This window comes from Vipera berus (assembly GCF_964194415.1).
Source record: "Vipera berus genome assembly, chromosome: 3".
Lineage (NCBI taxonomy): Eukaryota > Metazoa > Chordata > Lepidosauria > Squamata > Viperidae > Vipera > Vipera berus.
The window spans coordinates 163973518-163989073 of record NC_138204.1 but is presented as its reverse complement, the minus strand read 5'-3'; the positions used below and the strand labels follow the sequence as shown (position 1 = coordinate 163989073).

The 15556-nt window shown below is 44.3% G+C and overlaps 1 protein-coding gene across 3 annotated transcripts; it reads left to right on the top strand.

The window, feature by feature from the left end:
• Positions 1-598: 598 nt before the first annotated feature.
• CIDEA (cell death inducing DFFA like effector a) lies at positions 599-14018 on the top strand. Of its 3 annotated transcripts, XM_081325129.1 has the most exons (6): positions 599-675; positions 7634-7781; positions 8262-8408; positions 9691-9875; positions 13492-13665; positions 13833-14018. In XM_081325129.1, exons 1-5 carry the CDS (start codon positions 632-634, stop codon positions 13616-13618), a joined length of 651 nt encoding a protein of 216 aa, XP_081181255.1. In that variant the 5' UTR covers positions 599-631; the 3' UTR covers positions 13619-13665; positions 13833-14018. The 3 variants fall into 3 exon arrangements, with proteins under 3 accessions (XP_081181255.1, XP_081181256.1, XP_081181254.1); XM_081325130.1 differs by lacking the exon at positions 13492-13665; XM_081325128.1 differs by having other exon boundaries at positions 13492-14018.
• Positions 14019-15556: the final 1538 nt, after the last annotated feature.

Sequence of the window (15556 nt, the reverse complement as noted above, 5' to 3'; positions counted from 1 at the left end):
GCAGTAACATTTGCCTGAATATTTGGAGAATTGTTGCCGTTGTGTATCAATAATAACGCTCAGCTGCCTGGTGGATTTCTATTGTCTTCAGAGTAGCCAGGGGACAGAACAAACCAAGTTCTTCAAAACATGGTTTGAAAGAGTTATGTGCGAAAGAAAAAACTAGAGGAAAGGGCGAGGGAATGATACCAGTCCTTAAGCATTTAAAATATGAATGGTGATCAAGAGTTTTGTTTTCTAATCTAGAATCAAGAATCAGATACAACACCTTCCCTGGAGGAGTAAATACGAAATTATGAAAGATGGATCAGAATAAAGCCATGCTTTTTCTTGTAGCACGGTACAGCCGTGAAAGGTGAAGGGAAACACCTTCAGATTATAAATTCGTAGACCCCGGACTGCAAAAAAGATCCAATCGGCCTTGTGCCAATAAAAGCATCCGGCACCAACCACCCCAACGAAGATAAGGGCTCGTTGAAATCGCTTCCCTTTCGCGTGTTGGGTTTCTGTCCCCCTCTTTCGCCTCCGACCAATGGGCGGTTCTGCGGCGTAAAGGACGAGGAGGGCGGGGCGCCTTTGCTCATAAGGAGTAGCGGAGGAGGTCATAGGTGAGAAGGAACAGAAGCCGACCATGGCTGTGGAAAGCGCTCGTGATTATGCGGCGGTTTTGTTGCGGTAAGTGCGCTACAACTTAAGCCGGCAACCATCCCGCTTGCGGAACTATGTTGTGTGAGTGCGGTCCGCGGGTGTTTTAGTTACCAAGGCAACCTGTCGGGTTTGTTGCTGTTTTTTGCAGCGCAGCTGAACTCGCGTCCTTTGTTGCCTTCCGACAGCGTGGAATTTTCTAGTCAGGGAAGCGCCTTTTCCTCGCATTTCTCTGTTGCACGGCGCCATATCTCGACACACACACACACACACCAAGACCCATCCACGACTGCAGCGTTGGTCCTCAGTCCGGGCTCGCCACCAAACACCGACTGGTGGTTCTCCAACTAGGCGTTTTCCGGCTCCTGCTCCTCTTAGTTGCTTCGCCTCCTCCTCCTCCTCCTCCTCCTCGGCTAGTGAATCAAGAAGCGAATGGGGGTGTCGTCCTAAAGGAGCTCAGCTCCCGGGCGGAAAGGAAGCTTAGCTACCTTGCTGGCTCTCTGTGCCTGTACTCGCCTCGGCTGCCTTTTACACTGTGCGAAAAGACGAGTAGGCTGCTTGTAGCGCTTCGCTGCCTTATAGTGATTTAAAGTATTGCTAAAGTACAATGGCTTGTTGCGGTGGCTGCCCTAGTTGACCACGCTCATCGTAAAATTGCAGTTACATCTATACTCCAGAAACTGTCCAGTTCTTGGCATAAGCTAGAAAGCATGGTACTGTATTTCCGGGAAGCCTTTTTTTTTCCTTTATTGGGATGGGATTTTGAGCTAAATGTGAGTTTTTAACTATTAAGCCCTTTAAGTAAAAACCAAAGCAGCGGACAAAGTTGGGGTACCGGCTAATGTGTTGTATGAACCCAGGTATTTTTGTTAATTCAACAAACTAAGTCAAATGTTAAATCGGCCACTTTCGGTGAAGACTAAAAATTGAAATAAGGAAAGAAAAAAATACAAAGTTCATGGGGAAAAAAAGTAGGGGCTAGAAGTGTAAGAAAAATAAGACTGGTGTGTTGGGCAAGCATACATTGGACTTTGCTGAGAACAAAGCACTACAGGTACTACCAATTTACAACCAGATGTTAGCACCCATTTAAGTTATGACAGCCACCCCCAAAAGGTATTTACCGCCACATTCCTAACTTACAAACTCCAGGCTCCCACTCCTTGTCATCATGTGACTGCATTTTGGGCTCTTGGGAACCAGCCATTTGCAGTGCCCTGCAGTCATGTGACTACAATTTACAATGTTTTTCTGGAAACCAGAGTATATTTCTATTTTGGGGGGGAAAATGTTCTATGGGATTATTTAATGACCACTGTAAAAAAAGGTTGATCCACTTTATGACTGTCAAGACTCAATTATGGTCATAGGTAGAGGGCGCTGTACTAGCATCACCAGTGTTGACCTCTAAAAATTTTGAAAAAACTTCAGTTACAGCTTGGCTTGGTAATCATTTTGTGAGCTTCAATCACAATTAATGTGAATTAATACCTATTTGACTTTTTTTTCCATTGAAAACCTTTGCTAGTTAATCTGATCCATCAGTTCCACTGTTTTTTGCATAAGGCTTTCAGGGACTTAAAGCCTTTCTGGAGACAAATGTCACATAACAGGATGAACTGAAATACACAGACTTTGTACTTGGAATCACACTGAAATTTGCACAAACTATTTTGTAAGCTAGCAATGCAATTTGGTGCCATTTTGCTCTAATAAACTGACTGATTTTTTCAGCCTATGGTATTAGGTCAAGAGGTGATGAGTTTCTTTTTTTTTCTTATTACATACAGAAATGTTAAAGACAACTGCAGCTAGAAGTTCAAAGGAAATTTGGGCAAAAAGATTGCTGATATGCTGCTATAACAGAGGTGCCATTTTAGTCATATACAGCGGCTTGCTTCTTAGTAATACCCCATACTGCTGCAGATTTAACTTTGACTAACAAATAGACATGGTGTTATTATGAGGCTTAAGAAATATGGGGCAACATATGGAAGAAAGTTTAAATCTATATTGCATCATGGACAAAGTCACGAGTGATCTATCAAAAGATATATTTCTCTTGACTTGAATCTTATTGCTGTAATTGGCATCAGGTTTGCCTGAAGAAACACCTGTACCTGGGGAAATTTTGGCTAGGTCCACACTGGCAATCAAGTGAAGACTAAAACCAACCTTTTCTAATCAAGATCTTTTCAAATATGTTGAGGTAAATTCCTAAATTAAACATATGTAAGAGCTTGATGGATAACTTAAGCTGTATCTTACTGTAGGAATTATATTAGCTAATGTAACTAGTTGGCCAACTTCCTACATATAATAACACTCCTCTCCTCTAATAGATCTCTAAAGGTTGACAAACCTTTTGTGTGGATTAGTCGTAATTTCCTGAAAATGGAAGCAATGTTCCTTGGGGATTCTTTTTAAGATATATGAACTTTGTTTTTGTTATTCCTTTTAGCTACCTTCCTGTAAACTTGAATTAGCAGAACATTTTCCCTTAAGTGCCCTGGTGAAAAATCCTGAAACGCTACCAGTTTTGGCAATTGCAGCTGGATTTAATGTCATCTTGCTATGCCCATCAAATCCACAAAGAGTTTAGGGAGTGTGTTTGGTCTGTTAATTCCCTGCCCCTGCATTAGAAAATAAAACCATTGTTGGTGGTACTTAGCTTCATCCATTAAAAAATTGAACTGGTTGCTAATAAAAAGCTGGTGAAATTTCTAGCTTTAGTGCAAGTAAAATAAAATATAAAAATCCCATAATGTGCTAGTATTAGATATAGTTACAATCCATTTGTTTCAAATTCCTGGGTGCAGTTAACAAGTAGGCTGGCTTGGTTGCGAGACACTGGTGAAGCGGCACAGCAGCCCCTGCATTTTCTGAGTTGCATGAGAAAAGCACATCTTCCTTCCCCTGTTCTTACCACTTTCTACAGAGAGACGATCGAGAGCATCCTGTCATACAGCACCACAGTCTGGTTTGGAAGCATCACTGCTTCAGACAGGAAGGCGGTGCAGAGAGTGGTGAGGATGGCTGAAAAGATTGACAGTTCCCTCCCTTCCATCCAGGGCATAGCATATAAAGGTTGCTTGAGCAGGATCTGCAAGATTGTCTGGCACACCACACATCCTCTTCATGACCTGTTTTCTCTGTTACCTTCTGGGCGGAGGCTTCGCGGTATCCAAAGCAGAAGATTCAGATTCAGTCACAGTTTTGTTCTATACAGTATTAACCTTGTGAACTCTAAAGCTTCCTCCTTTCGTTATGTATTCAAGATGGACAGCGGTTAATATTTATATGTTACTTATATGTAAGGGTGTAGGTCTATACATATGTTGTATATAGTATGTTTAAATGTGTGTTATGTACGTGTACATTTAAAGAGCAACTAAATTTCATTTTTAATGTGTGCCATTGTGCCCACAGTAAAAAATTACAATAAAGGTTATCTATCTATATCAGGGGTGTCCAAACTTTTTTCAAAGAGGGCCAGATTGGATGAAGTGAACATGCTGGAGGGCCGAACATTTTTCCGAACATTCTTTGAACAATTGCAATTAAATGCAAATGAATTATTTTATGCCAAGTTAATTGCAAATGGCATACTTTTCATTTTATAACATTAAGATCAACTGGCAGCTGAGTTTTCACAATGTCGACAACCCGCGGCTCCGGAGCCACATGCGGCTCTTTGAGCCGTCTCCTGCGGCTCCCAGCCGCCCGGTGCACGCGCACCTCTTTGAACGGGCAGTGGTGCGTGCGCACCTCTCCAAATGGAGAGTGACACCGCCCATTCCGAGAGGTGCGCGCGCACCTTTCCGAAGGGCAGAGGTGCGCGCGCACCTCTCCAAGCCGCCACCGTCTGGAGACCTGCCGACGTTTGGGGAGGTTTGGGGAGGTGCGCGCCGGGGAAAAGGCTGGGGGGAGGAGGGATGGGGTGGGGGAGAAGGAGGCTTCCCGGGCTGGGGGGGGAAAGCAGAAGTGAGGGATCAGGACTCCTCCCGCTTGGTTGCTGCCGCCGCCGCCGCCACTCCTACGGCCGCCGCCTGCTCTCTCGGCTGGTTGCTTTTCGCTTCTCTCCCCCCGCCTGCCCTCCTTCCTGCCTTCCTCCCCTCCGCCTCGCCTTCCCCGCTCCCGCGTTTTCCCTCTTCCCGCCTCGCATTCGGGGTGATTCCCCGGGAGAGGGCGATGGGATTCCGGCGAGCTTTCAAGCCTTCTCGGCCGTCTCCGGCACGGCTCAGGAAGCGTTTCTGTGCTGCCCAGCCGGAGCCTTTGCCTCCTTCCCTCCCCCAAGCAAGGCGTCCTTTTTCAAGTTGCAAAACCAAGCGGGGTGAAGCGGGCTGTCGGGAAAGACATTCAGGAGGGTCACCCTGGAGAGGAGAGGGAGCGGGAGAAGGAGGAGGAGGAGGAGGGAAAGGAGGAGGAGATGATCGACTCGCCCGACCCAGTCCGGGCCGGCCAGCCCCGTAACGTCCGAGCTCGCACCGCGGGCGGAGAGGCAGGAAGCCGAGAGGAAGAAGACTCGCGGCAGGGACGAGCGCGATCCAGCAGCGACACCCCGGGTCAGGCCCCGGTGGCGGAGGAGGCAGTGGCGGCGGCAGAGGCGGCCGCAGCACCGGCAGCCTTCCTAGCAGCGGCAGAGACAGAGGCGGCGGAGGAGGCGGCGGCTGCAGAGGCAGCTTCCTGGCGGTCTTCTTCCTCTCGGCTTCCTGCCTCTCCGCCCGCGGTGCGAGCTCGGACGTTACGGGGCTGGACGGCCTGGACTGGGTTGGGCGAGTCGATCACCTCCTCCTCCTCCTCCTCCTTCTCCTTCTCCTTCTCCCGCTTCCGCTCCTCTCCAGGGTGACCCTCCTGAATGTCTTTCCCGACAGCCCACTTCACCCCGCTTGGTTTTGCAACTTGAAAAAGGACGCCTTGCTTGGGGGAGGGAAGGAGGCAAAGGCTCCGGCCGGGCAGCGCAGAAACGCTTCCTGAGCCGTGCCGGAGACGGCCGAGAAGGCTTGAAAGCTCGCCGGAATCCCATCGCCCTCTCCCGGGGAATCACCCCGAATGCGAGGCGGGGAGAGGGAAAACGCGGGAGCGGGGAAGGCGAGGCGGAGGGGAGGAAGGCAGGAAGGAGGGCAGGCGGGGGGGAGAGAAGCGGAAAGCAACCAGCCAAGAGAGCAGGCGGCGGCGGCCGTAGGAGTGGTGGCGGCGGCAGCCAAGCGGGAGGAGTCCTGATCCCTCGCTTCTGCTTTCCCCCCCCAGCCCGGGAAGCCTCCTTCTCCCCCACCCCATCCCTCCCCCCCCCAGCCCGGACCCCCTCCTCTCCCGGCCTTTTCCCCGGCGCGCACCTCCCCAAACCTCCCCAAACGTCGGCAGGTTTGGGGAGGTGCGCGCGCACCTCTCGGAATGGGTAGCAGAGAGTCAATACGGCAGGAGGAGGAGGAGGAGGAGCAGCAGCAAGCAGCCGCAGTTGTTACCTTTACCTCCGGGAAAGGAGGAGACGGGGGCGGGAGCTGGGTCTGGGTCGGGGGGGCCGGGCTTGCAGGTTGAGAGCCAAGCGGAGGAGAGCCGCGGCGGGAGAAAGAGAGGGAGGCAAGACGCTGCCAAGCCTCCCCACCCCCACCCGAGAAAGGAGGCGATCCGCAGCCGCGGGAGGACGGGATCCCGCTCTGGCTGGGTGCAGCGAATGCAGTTGCTTTCTACGCTCCGCCCGCTCGCTCGCTCGCTCCTCCGACCCTCGGCGAAGCGGAATCATCCCCCTCCGGCGAGCTTAATGGGCACCCCCCCAGATGTTGCGCCCGGTGCGGCCGGCCCCCCCTGCACCCCCCACGCTACGCCACTGTCAGGCATACAGTACTCGGAGCAGCATTTGAACTTAGCTTGAATTAAATAAATATGTTTATAGGAGTAGGCATAACCTTGAAAAACACTTGGGAGTCACCGTTCTTTTTTTCCCCCGAACTTAAAGAAAGCCAAATTCTTCTCTTTTCCTCTCTTTTCCCCTCAAGTTCCCACTCACTTAAGACACACCGAGAAGAGGGTGGAGGACGCCGAGAGCGCGAACTTGATGCACTTGTAGTAGGGCAGTGAGTCCCGCCAGGCCGGCCCTGCGCCTGCGCCGCTCGTCTTCCAAGTTTGGGCAGTGACGTCAGGATGCGGCCCTCTCACCGCCCTCCCTCCTGCGGCAGACAGTCTTCTGCTTGCCGCCCTCAATCAGAAGGGAGAGCCGTGGGAGGGCCGCATTTGCACAGAGCAGGGAGGGCTGTTAGAGGGCCGTATTAAACCGCCCCGCGGGCCGCAAATGGCCCGCGGGCCGGACTTTGGACATGCCTGATCTATATCTATCTATAACTGGCACTAAAGCTAGGTTGGAGAAGTATGGTATAGTGTCAGATCTTTGCTTTCTCAGATGCTGGGTCATCATAACTAAGCTAGCAAAGCCTCCAGATATTACTATTCCAAAGATGTAGCACTAACCTGGAAACTTCCCACAAATGAAATTTATCTTTAGGGAGCTGGCAAACAATTATTAGAATAAAAGTAATAAACTTGCTAGCTGGGTCAAGAATTGGCTTGATTTCCTCTAGAAAAAGGAATAGAGATCCATGTTAGGAGTTTCAGACAAAGACGGTGTTTGGCTTTTCTGGCCTAAAATAAAAATTAGATTTGAAATATATTCTTGAAAAACAAAAAGCTCATGCCGCACCCTTCTGGTTTTTTAATTCAGCAAGCAGTTTGAGAAATAAGCCATACTTTTAGCAATAGATTTAGCAGTAATTTTGGAAAACTACAGCATGCTTTTCTTCAAATATTTCTGGAATACAACTCCCAGAATTCCAAGTCAGCCCGACCAGTTCATGCTGGCTAAGAATTTCAGCAATAGGAACTACAATATAACATTGGCTCCAGATTGGAAAAGGCTGCTACTTGAAACTTTTTAACTGAAATGTCCACAGTCATTAGGGAGATTAAGTAAAGAATTACTGTATTTCTCTTTCAGATCTTTAGTATCAGTGGGAACATCGGTGGGATCAGTAACAAGACAAGCCCTGCTTCCATATGCAGCTCGGCCTTTTCGTGTTTGTAACCATGACAGAAGCAGCCGGAGAGGAGTTGTAGCAAGCAGTTTACAGGAGCTTATCAACAAGGTTTGAGTCTCTAAAGAAACATAAGCCTGCCAATCATGCTTAAGTATTCTTGTTCCAGCTCCATTAGAAGTTTCTGTTGTGATCCAAATGTGTGCAATAGCTTCTACTTATATTCTCTAGAGCAGGGGTCCTCAACCTTGGCAACTTTTAAGACTTGTGGACTTCAACTCCCAGAATTCCTCAGCCAGGCTAAGGAATTCTGGGAGTTGAAGTCCACAAGTCTTAAAAGTTGCCAAGGTTGAGGACCCCTGCTCTAGATAACCTACAGTACCTATATTACATGTTCCTGAATACGCCGTCAGGAAGAATTATGATCTTTATTTGAACTTCATGGTAGATGGTGAAATGCATCTTCTACTTTATAGGAAAGATTCACTGAGTTACTTGCAGTAAATCAGAAATTATTTCCACCTGACTTATAGCATGCCTTTCACAAAGGGGCATTCAAAATTAAACTTTCTTGTATTCCTTTATCTCTAGACCTTGGATGCTTTAATGATAACTGCTGGGTTGATGACACTGGTTCTAGAGGAAGATGGAACAGTGGTGGATACTGAAGACTTCTTCCAGTCACTAGAGGGTAATACACAACTCATGCTTTTGGAGAAGGGACAGAAATGGAAGCCAGTAAGTGTTTTGCTCTGAAATAGTGCATTCCAACCAACAAGTATGATATAGTTCTCTTCTGTATGTGTCTCTGAAGCTGTACTGCAAATTTCATTGAGTGAGGAGAATGGGGCGGATTGATGCCTCTTGTTTGTCACCTGTTTTTCTGAGGACAAAGGGTAGAAAGTTTTATAAAAATAAATAATGGTTTCAAGATCTATTCAAGTATGGCCAGAACAATGCTTCCCTTCTTCTTGTAATTTTTTCCCCTATGATTTATAAAAGTGACCTACGATTGGTCTCTTTCCAAAAACTTGTGAGATTCTTTTTTCTTTCTTTGTCATTTTTCTCAGCTCTCATCTTTAGCGTTCATTTTATTTATGCCATATAGGTCTAGCTAGCTGTATCTTCAAAGGAAAGCATTAATTTTCTTGTATTCCTTACTAGTTCTCTTACTTAGCTGGCTGTCTTTTTGAATTGTGCAACTCCATAGAATTAAATTTTTACTACTACTACTACTACTACTACTACTACTACTACTACTACTACTACAATTCCATGACCTAAATAGGAACAGGATTTTTTCAGCTTTCTTGTCTCACTGTTTCGCTATACCAGGGGTCTTCAAACTTGGCCCTTTTATGACTTGTGGACTTCAACTCCCAGAATTTCTCAGCCAGTGTGTCTGGCTGAGGAGTTCTGGGAGTTGAAGTCCACAAGTCATAAAAGGGCCAAGTTTGAACAGCCCTGAGCTATACCATCTTCTTGGATCTGTTTCTATTGAATCTTGTCTTTAAACCATAATATATTTTCTTTTATGGAATTGCCTGAATATACACTTGTAAATATTTGTATATATATTTGCTATAGTTTAATCTGTTGGTATCAGAAACTTTAGTATATTAAAACGCCTCGACAAATACATCTATTCCAAACATAATAGAATATTACTACAGAATGGTAACTAATGCATGAGATTTCAGTCTTGTTTTTAATAGAAGAAAAAAAAGCACTAGTTAGTAATGTAAACTTAAGCCTTGTTTTTATGATGGTGATGACACTGGGCCTGCCATTGTCTATTATTATAACCTAATTCACTGCGTTATTATAGTTAGGGGATAAGCAATTATGCACCAGTCTTCTGTTTTTGAAGGAAAGATGAAATCTAGATCCATATCTCCTAGTTAAAAGAAGGGGGAAAAGATAGACTTGTCCCAAACTTTCAGTATAGTCTAATGGGTATTGCAAATGTTTGGGTAATTAGTCTAATATTTCATGCATATTTTTCTGCATTTTGAAATAGGGACCAAATTATGGTATTGCAACAATACAGCAACCAAAGAGAATGGGAGTAGCAAATTTCACTTTGGATTTGTACAAATTGAATCCTAAGGACTTCATAGGTTGTCTGAATATTAAAGCTACCTTCTATGAAATCTATTCTGTGTCCTACGACGTCAAGTGCATGGGAGCAAAAAGTGTGCTAAGGTAAGTATTTATTAAATTTGTTTGCTGCCTTTCTCACCACAAAGCAACGCTAGTATACATTTATACATTTACAAGTATACTTTTCTAGTGTTGTATATGGAACAAAATGATCACAGATGTTTAACAAAACCCTTCTAATAGCTTATTGTCACATCCGTAATGGTCGCTGGCCTCCTCCAACTCCAACAGAATAAAACAGGTAACCGAGAATCAGGAACGTAGCAAACAGATGCTGAATCGCAAACAAAGTTAGCACTGGGAGTGGTTTGCTCCCCCTGCTGCTCCACCCCTCCCCTCCCCGCAGACCAGCATCCGGATAACCAGGTACAAATCTGTTCCAGATCCCCTCCCCCCTCCTTAGCCACATTATTCGTCCTCCGGCTCCACGCGAGTCCATGGCTCTGCAGTCAGGTAAGTCCGTTCCTTTCATCCATGCTTCCCCATGCAGTAGGCTGGTGGCGAGAACAGCTGGTCGGCGGGGGGGGGGATTAGCCTCCAAAGCACTCAGCTGTGCTCCCAGTTGATCAGCGGCCTCGATACTAGGCCGCCAATGCTCCCGGTTGCTCAGCGGCATCGGGGCCGGGCCACCGAGCCTCCCAGCTGTGAGGCAAAGGTACCGGCACTCCCAGCTGACCAGCGGCCCCAATTGCAGGTTGCCAATGCTCCCGGCTGTTCGGCGGCCGCCGAAGCTGTCAGTTGGTCAGTGGCGTCAAAATCGAAGGTTCTGGCCTCCCAGCTGTTCGGCGGTGCAGTCAGCTGTTCGGCAGCATCAAATTGAGGTTTCTGGCCTTCCAGCTGATCGGCAGTGCAGTGAGCAGCTGCCAGCCAGGTGGAGCAGTTACTGCACAGATCCCCCCCCCCCGAGAGATTGTCAAGCCAGGGGCTTGACACATGTAATCAGAAAAACAGCATATTCTACTTTTTGCTTTAAGAAGAGCTTATGAAAGGAGGCTTTGAATTCTTACAACTAAACTAGGGCAAAGTGTAGCCTTGTGTTTTTATTATCTTAAGCAGGTCAGAGTGCATAAGAGCAACCCTCCTGGTTTGGAGGCCTATTCGGCATAAGTGCCTATGAAAGACCATAAATAAAATATGAGCATATCTCACTGAACTGGAGGGATCAAGGTAGATGCCCACCCCATAAATCATGAAGACCATTCTATGACTTATCTCTCAGTCTAACCTATTTCAAGAGAGGTTATGAGGTGACAGTGATGTGTGAATTTAGTAGGGTGCATTTAACTTTTTTTGAGAAAGTATAGGATGTAAGGGTAAGAAATGGCTACCTTAAGTAGAATCATTGGCTTATTAATTTCCATACTTTAGTTGAGCAATATTGGACATTTTTCATTAAATCCAAGTTGTGTTACAATAGGAAGAATAAAAATTTGGCGATAGAAATAATTTTGATAAACTTCAGTTTATTGAAAAATAATTCCATACTTTGTTTAAGTATTGAAAACATAATAATTTATTCAATTTGTACCTGCCCAACTTGGTATAATATCAAAAAATTGTTCCAGCCTATCCCTACTTTAAGGAACGCGGTGGCTCAGTGGGTTAGGATGCTGAGTTTGTCGATCAGATGGTCGGCAGTTTGGCGGGTCGAATCCCGAGTGCCACGTAACAGAGTGAGCGCCTGTTACTCGTCCCAGCTTCTGCCAACCTAGTAGTTCGAAAGCACGTAAAAATGCAAGTAGAAAAATAGGGACCACTATGGTGGGAAGGTAACAGCATTCCGTGCGCCTTTGGCGTCTAGTCATGCCGACCACATGACCACGGAGACGTCCTCGGACAAGCGCTGGCTCTTCGGCTTGAAATGGAGATGAGCACCGGCCCCTAGAGTCAGAAATGACTAGCATGCATGTGCGGGGGAAACTTTACCTTTACTTTATCCCTACTTTAATTATTTTTATACAAATAATAGAATTATCCACTGTGCAGATAGTTAAGGCTATAGAAACTAAAGGCCCAATGTTATTGTCCAAAGTTCTGAGAGTTAAGTCTTCATTTTTATAATCTATATACTACTAAAACTCTACTTGTGTTCATCTGTTTGTCTGTACCCTCAGGTTAGCCCACACAGTGTAACACAGCACACACAGTTTTTGAATCACAATACCTAAAACCTCCTAACATAAAGAATGCATAAAATATCTGTGACCCAGTATTGTGTGGAATTAAAGTTTCCACAATGTTCAGCCCAGTTTTATTTGCAAAGTTATGGCCCTTACAGCATCCCTGTGGTCACAGGATCATACTTTCCAATGCTTCCTGTCTGCTTCCAACAAGCCAAGTCAATGGGGAATCCAGCAGGAAATCAAAAGTCACTCCTACTTCTGCTTTCTTATCCACGATAAGTAAATATTGATTTGTAAAACTGTTTGCCACTACAGGGTGTTTTTTTTACTGTTTATGATAAATACTTTTCTTAGATGACCACAGAACCATCTAGTAATTGGGCAAAAAATATGGTCAATATAAAACTTAAATGTTATTTTTGGGCACGTCAGACTGCACTATCTTTTGCTCAAAAAATGACCAAATGTGTCACAGGGTTGTCTGGCGGCATGTAAAAAATAACTATAATCAAGCAAGTAGGCTCTTAAAACATTTCTTAAATTGAGAAAATACAAAAAGTCTGCTACCTTTGTGTAGTTTACAATGAGAACTTAATATGCAGCAATAGATAGCTATAACATGACTGTTTCAATAATCAGACTGAGTTAAATTAAAAAATTAACAACTGAGAATTTTTGAAGTTTTGGATATTAAGGCACTAGATGGTAGTGTGTACAGTTTCTCATATAAGAACTTAATATGTAACTGTGGTTGAATGGGAACAGAAATACATTTCCCTGAATAAAAGGAGCAACCTAATTTTGAAATAATAATATATTTTAATAGTTTCTATCAGCAGTCATAACTTAATTGTCAAAAAAATGCCACAATTTTTTTGTTAAAATATTACATATTCAAATGTGATAGAAACTTGGTATTAAAAAGCATCTGATCTTGTGACTATTCTGTGCATTGTATTAAGCAAGTTTAATCATTGTTTAGTTGCCACAATTGACTACTAAGTTTGTGCAATACATTTATCCAAAACAGGCAAAAAGACAGGTTTGAGAGTCAAGCCAATATTAATATATTAATTGCCCTTAATAAATTGTGATATAGTATATATGTATAAAACCACAGTGCCACCTCAGTTAACAGCAAATAAACAGAAAAATCATTACAGCAAAACTGAAAATACAACATTAGCCGAGCTTTTGTTAAAAAGATATTTTTAGTTTCAGGCAAATCTCCTTAGGGTGTCCCATAGCCATGACAAAACAGACTGCCTTAAGTCAGTTGCAGATGACCTAAGAATGCAGTCTGTGTTACAAAAGGAAGGTGCTTCCATTATGAGCTTCTCCCAAGATCTCTTGACGATTGAGGGCAATAGCATTTTGAAATTGACTATATCTGTGAAATGACCATTAAAAAAAATGCTGGTTACAATAGCACTACTTTGTATAAGCTGGACCATCTTTGTCAGATAATGCATTGTTCTAATCCATGCTCTGATAATCATACAGTTGGTCAAAGCCAAATGTTACCTTCTTCACAGGAAGATGCTTCGTTTTCTGTCACAGGTTGCCCAAGTCACAGGGCAACTTCTTCTCCACACCGGAACATACATACTAGAAGTAATGGGTGATTATGAAGATGGTCTGCTTACGGATGCCAAACACTAAAGCAAACATAACAGCCTTTTTAACTGCTTGTCTGTCCAGCCAACACTGTAAGCAGGTTTTGGGAAGGAGAGATTGAGTTACACCTTAATATATTAAATATCTCAAGTTTAGCTTGGTACATAAATATACTTTTAATGTTTAAGCTTTTATTTAAGATAATGATGTCATCATTGTAAGTATGGTCGGAATCTTTTTAATGTACTAACTTATTTAGGTTGAAGAATTCTTCTGCCATAAACTTCCAGTAGAAAGTGGTTCACCCAGCAAAACATCACACATACTGACTCACAACTTTTTCTTTGATTACTGTGTGTGAAAAGTCGTATTACACCTCAGAGAAGTTCAACATTAAACTAATTTCCATTTAAAACTTTCTCATTGTTGCTAATCTATAAATAAATGTCACATATCAGTATTAAAAATGTTGTCTCTTATTTTTCAGGCATCGCCTCTTAGTTTGTAATCTTAGTTGTTCAAACTCTGGTTACAGTTGTTCAAGAAAGCTGATTTTGCCAACAAAAAAAAGTTGCCTAAGAGGATTTGACTTAATGGTTAAAACCAAGATGCTGGGTCTAACATAGCCCCCTCTTTCCTCCTCATGTTGTCTCCCAGGCTGCGTATCAGCATCAGGACAAGCCTTGGCCTTGAAACGGCTAGGCTAGCAATGGGCTGGTAACATTTCACTTGACAGAAAATATCAAATATTTCCCCCCTTTCTCCCCCTTCCTGAGTTGCATGGTGAAGCACAGAGTGAGAACATTCCATTTTCCTCCTATTGTTCCTTACTGTACAATTACTGTCCTGGTTCAAGAAGCATGGAAAGCTCCAGAATATCTATGGAAAATAATTATTTCAATTGATAGGAATGAATGCTGAATGAATGCAAGATACCTGGAGGTTTCCCAGGAAGCAAGTTTCTTTTTTTAAGGAACAGCTGGGGAAACCTGAGTCAAAAGACCTGGATGTAATGATCCTATGGGGTAAAAAAAAACTAGGTGCTTAATGGTGAGCACATCTGACCAGTAGGACTGTTCTCAAACCTGCATATCCAGAGTTACTCCAGATTTCCAAGAATAGGGCTGAATTGCAGTAGCAGTGACATCCAGAAACTAAAAAAGCACCCAGTGATTTGTCATCTTCTACTGCTGGGGAAGGGGAGTCAGCTTATAGGAAGGAGGTTGAGTTGCTGACGGAGTGGTGTAGGGAAAATAATTTATTCCTCAATTTAAAGAAACAAAAGAGATTATTGTGGACTTTAGGAAATGCAAATCGAACATTCATCCGCTCATTATTGAAGGGAATTGTGTGGAACAGGTCTCGGTGTTTCGATTTCTGGGAATGGAGTTAAGAGATGATCTGACATGGGGAGCAAACACCAAAGTTGTGATGAAGAGAGCACAGCAGAGGTTATACTTCTTGAGAATTCTCAGGAAGCATAATCTCTCAAAGGGCCTGTTGTTGGCATTCTACCACTGTACCATAGAGAGCGTGTTAACCTATGGTCTGTGTGTGTGGTTTGGGAGTTGTACAGTCAGGGAAAAAACAATGCTGTCCAGCATCGTAAAGACTGCGGAGAGAATAATTGGGTGTACTCTTCCTATTTTAAATCAAATCTATGCCTCCAGGTGTTATAAGAAAGCTGTGGAGATTGTGCAGGATTGCACGCACCCCGGAAATGATCTCTTTCAGCTTCTGCCTTCTAGAAGGAGGTATAGGGTCATAAAGACCAGGACCAGCCGCTTGAAAAATAGTTTTTATCCAAAAGCGGTTTTGGCTTTGAATGCAGCAGAATGCAGTTTCTGAGAGAACTTCTGTATTTTAGTTTTTAGAGTGTTAGAGTGTTTCTAGGGGTTAAATGTGTATATGTGGGGTGGGTGTTATGTTGATATGTATTTTGTTTTTGTTGGGTTTTGTGGGGTTGATGTGGATTTTTCAATT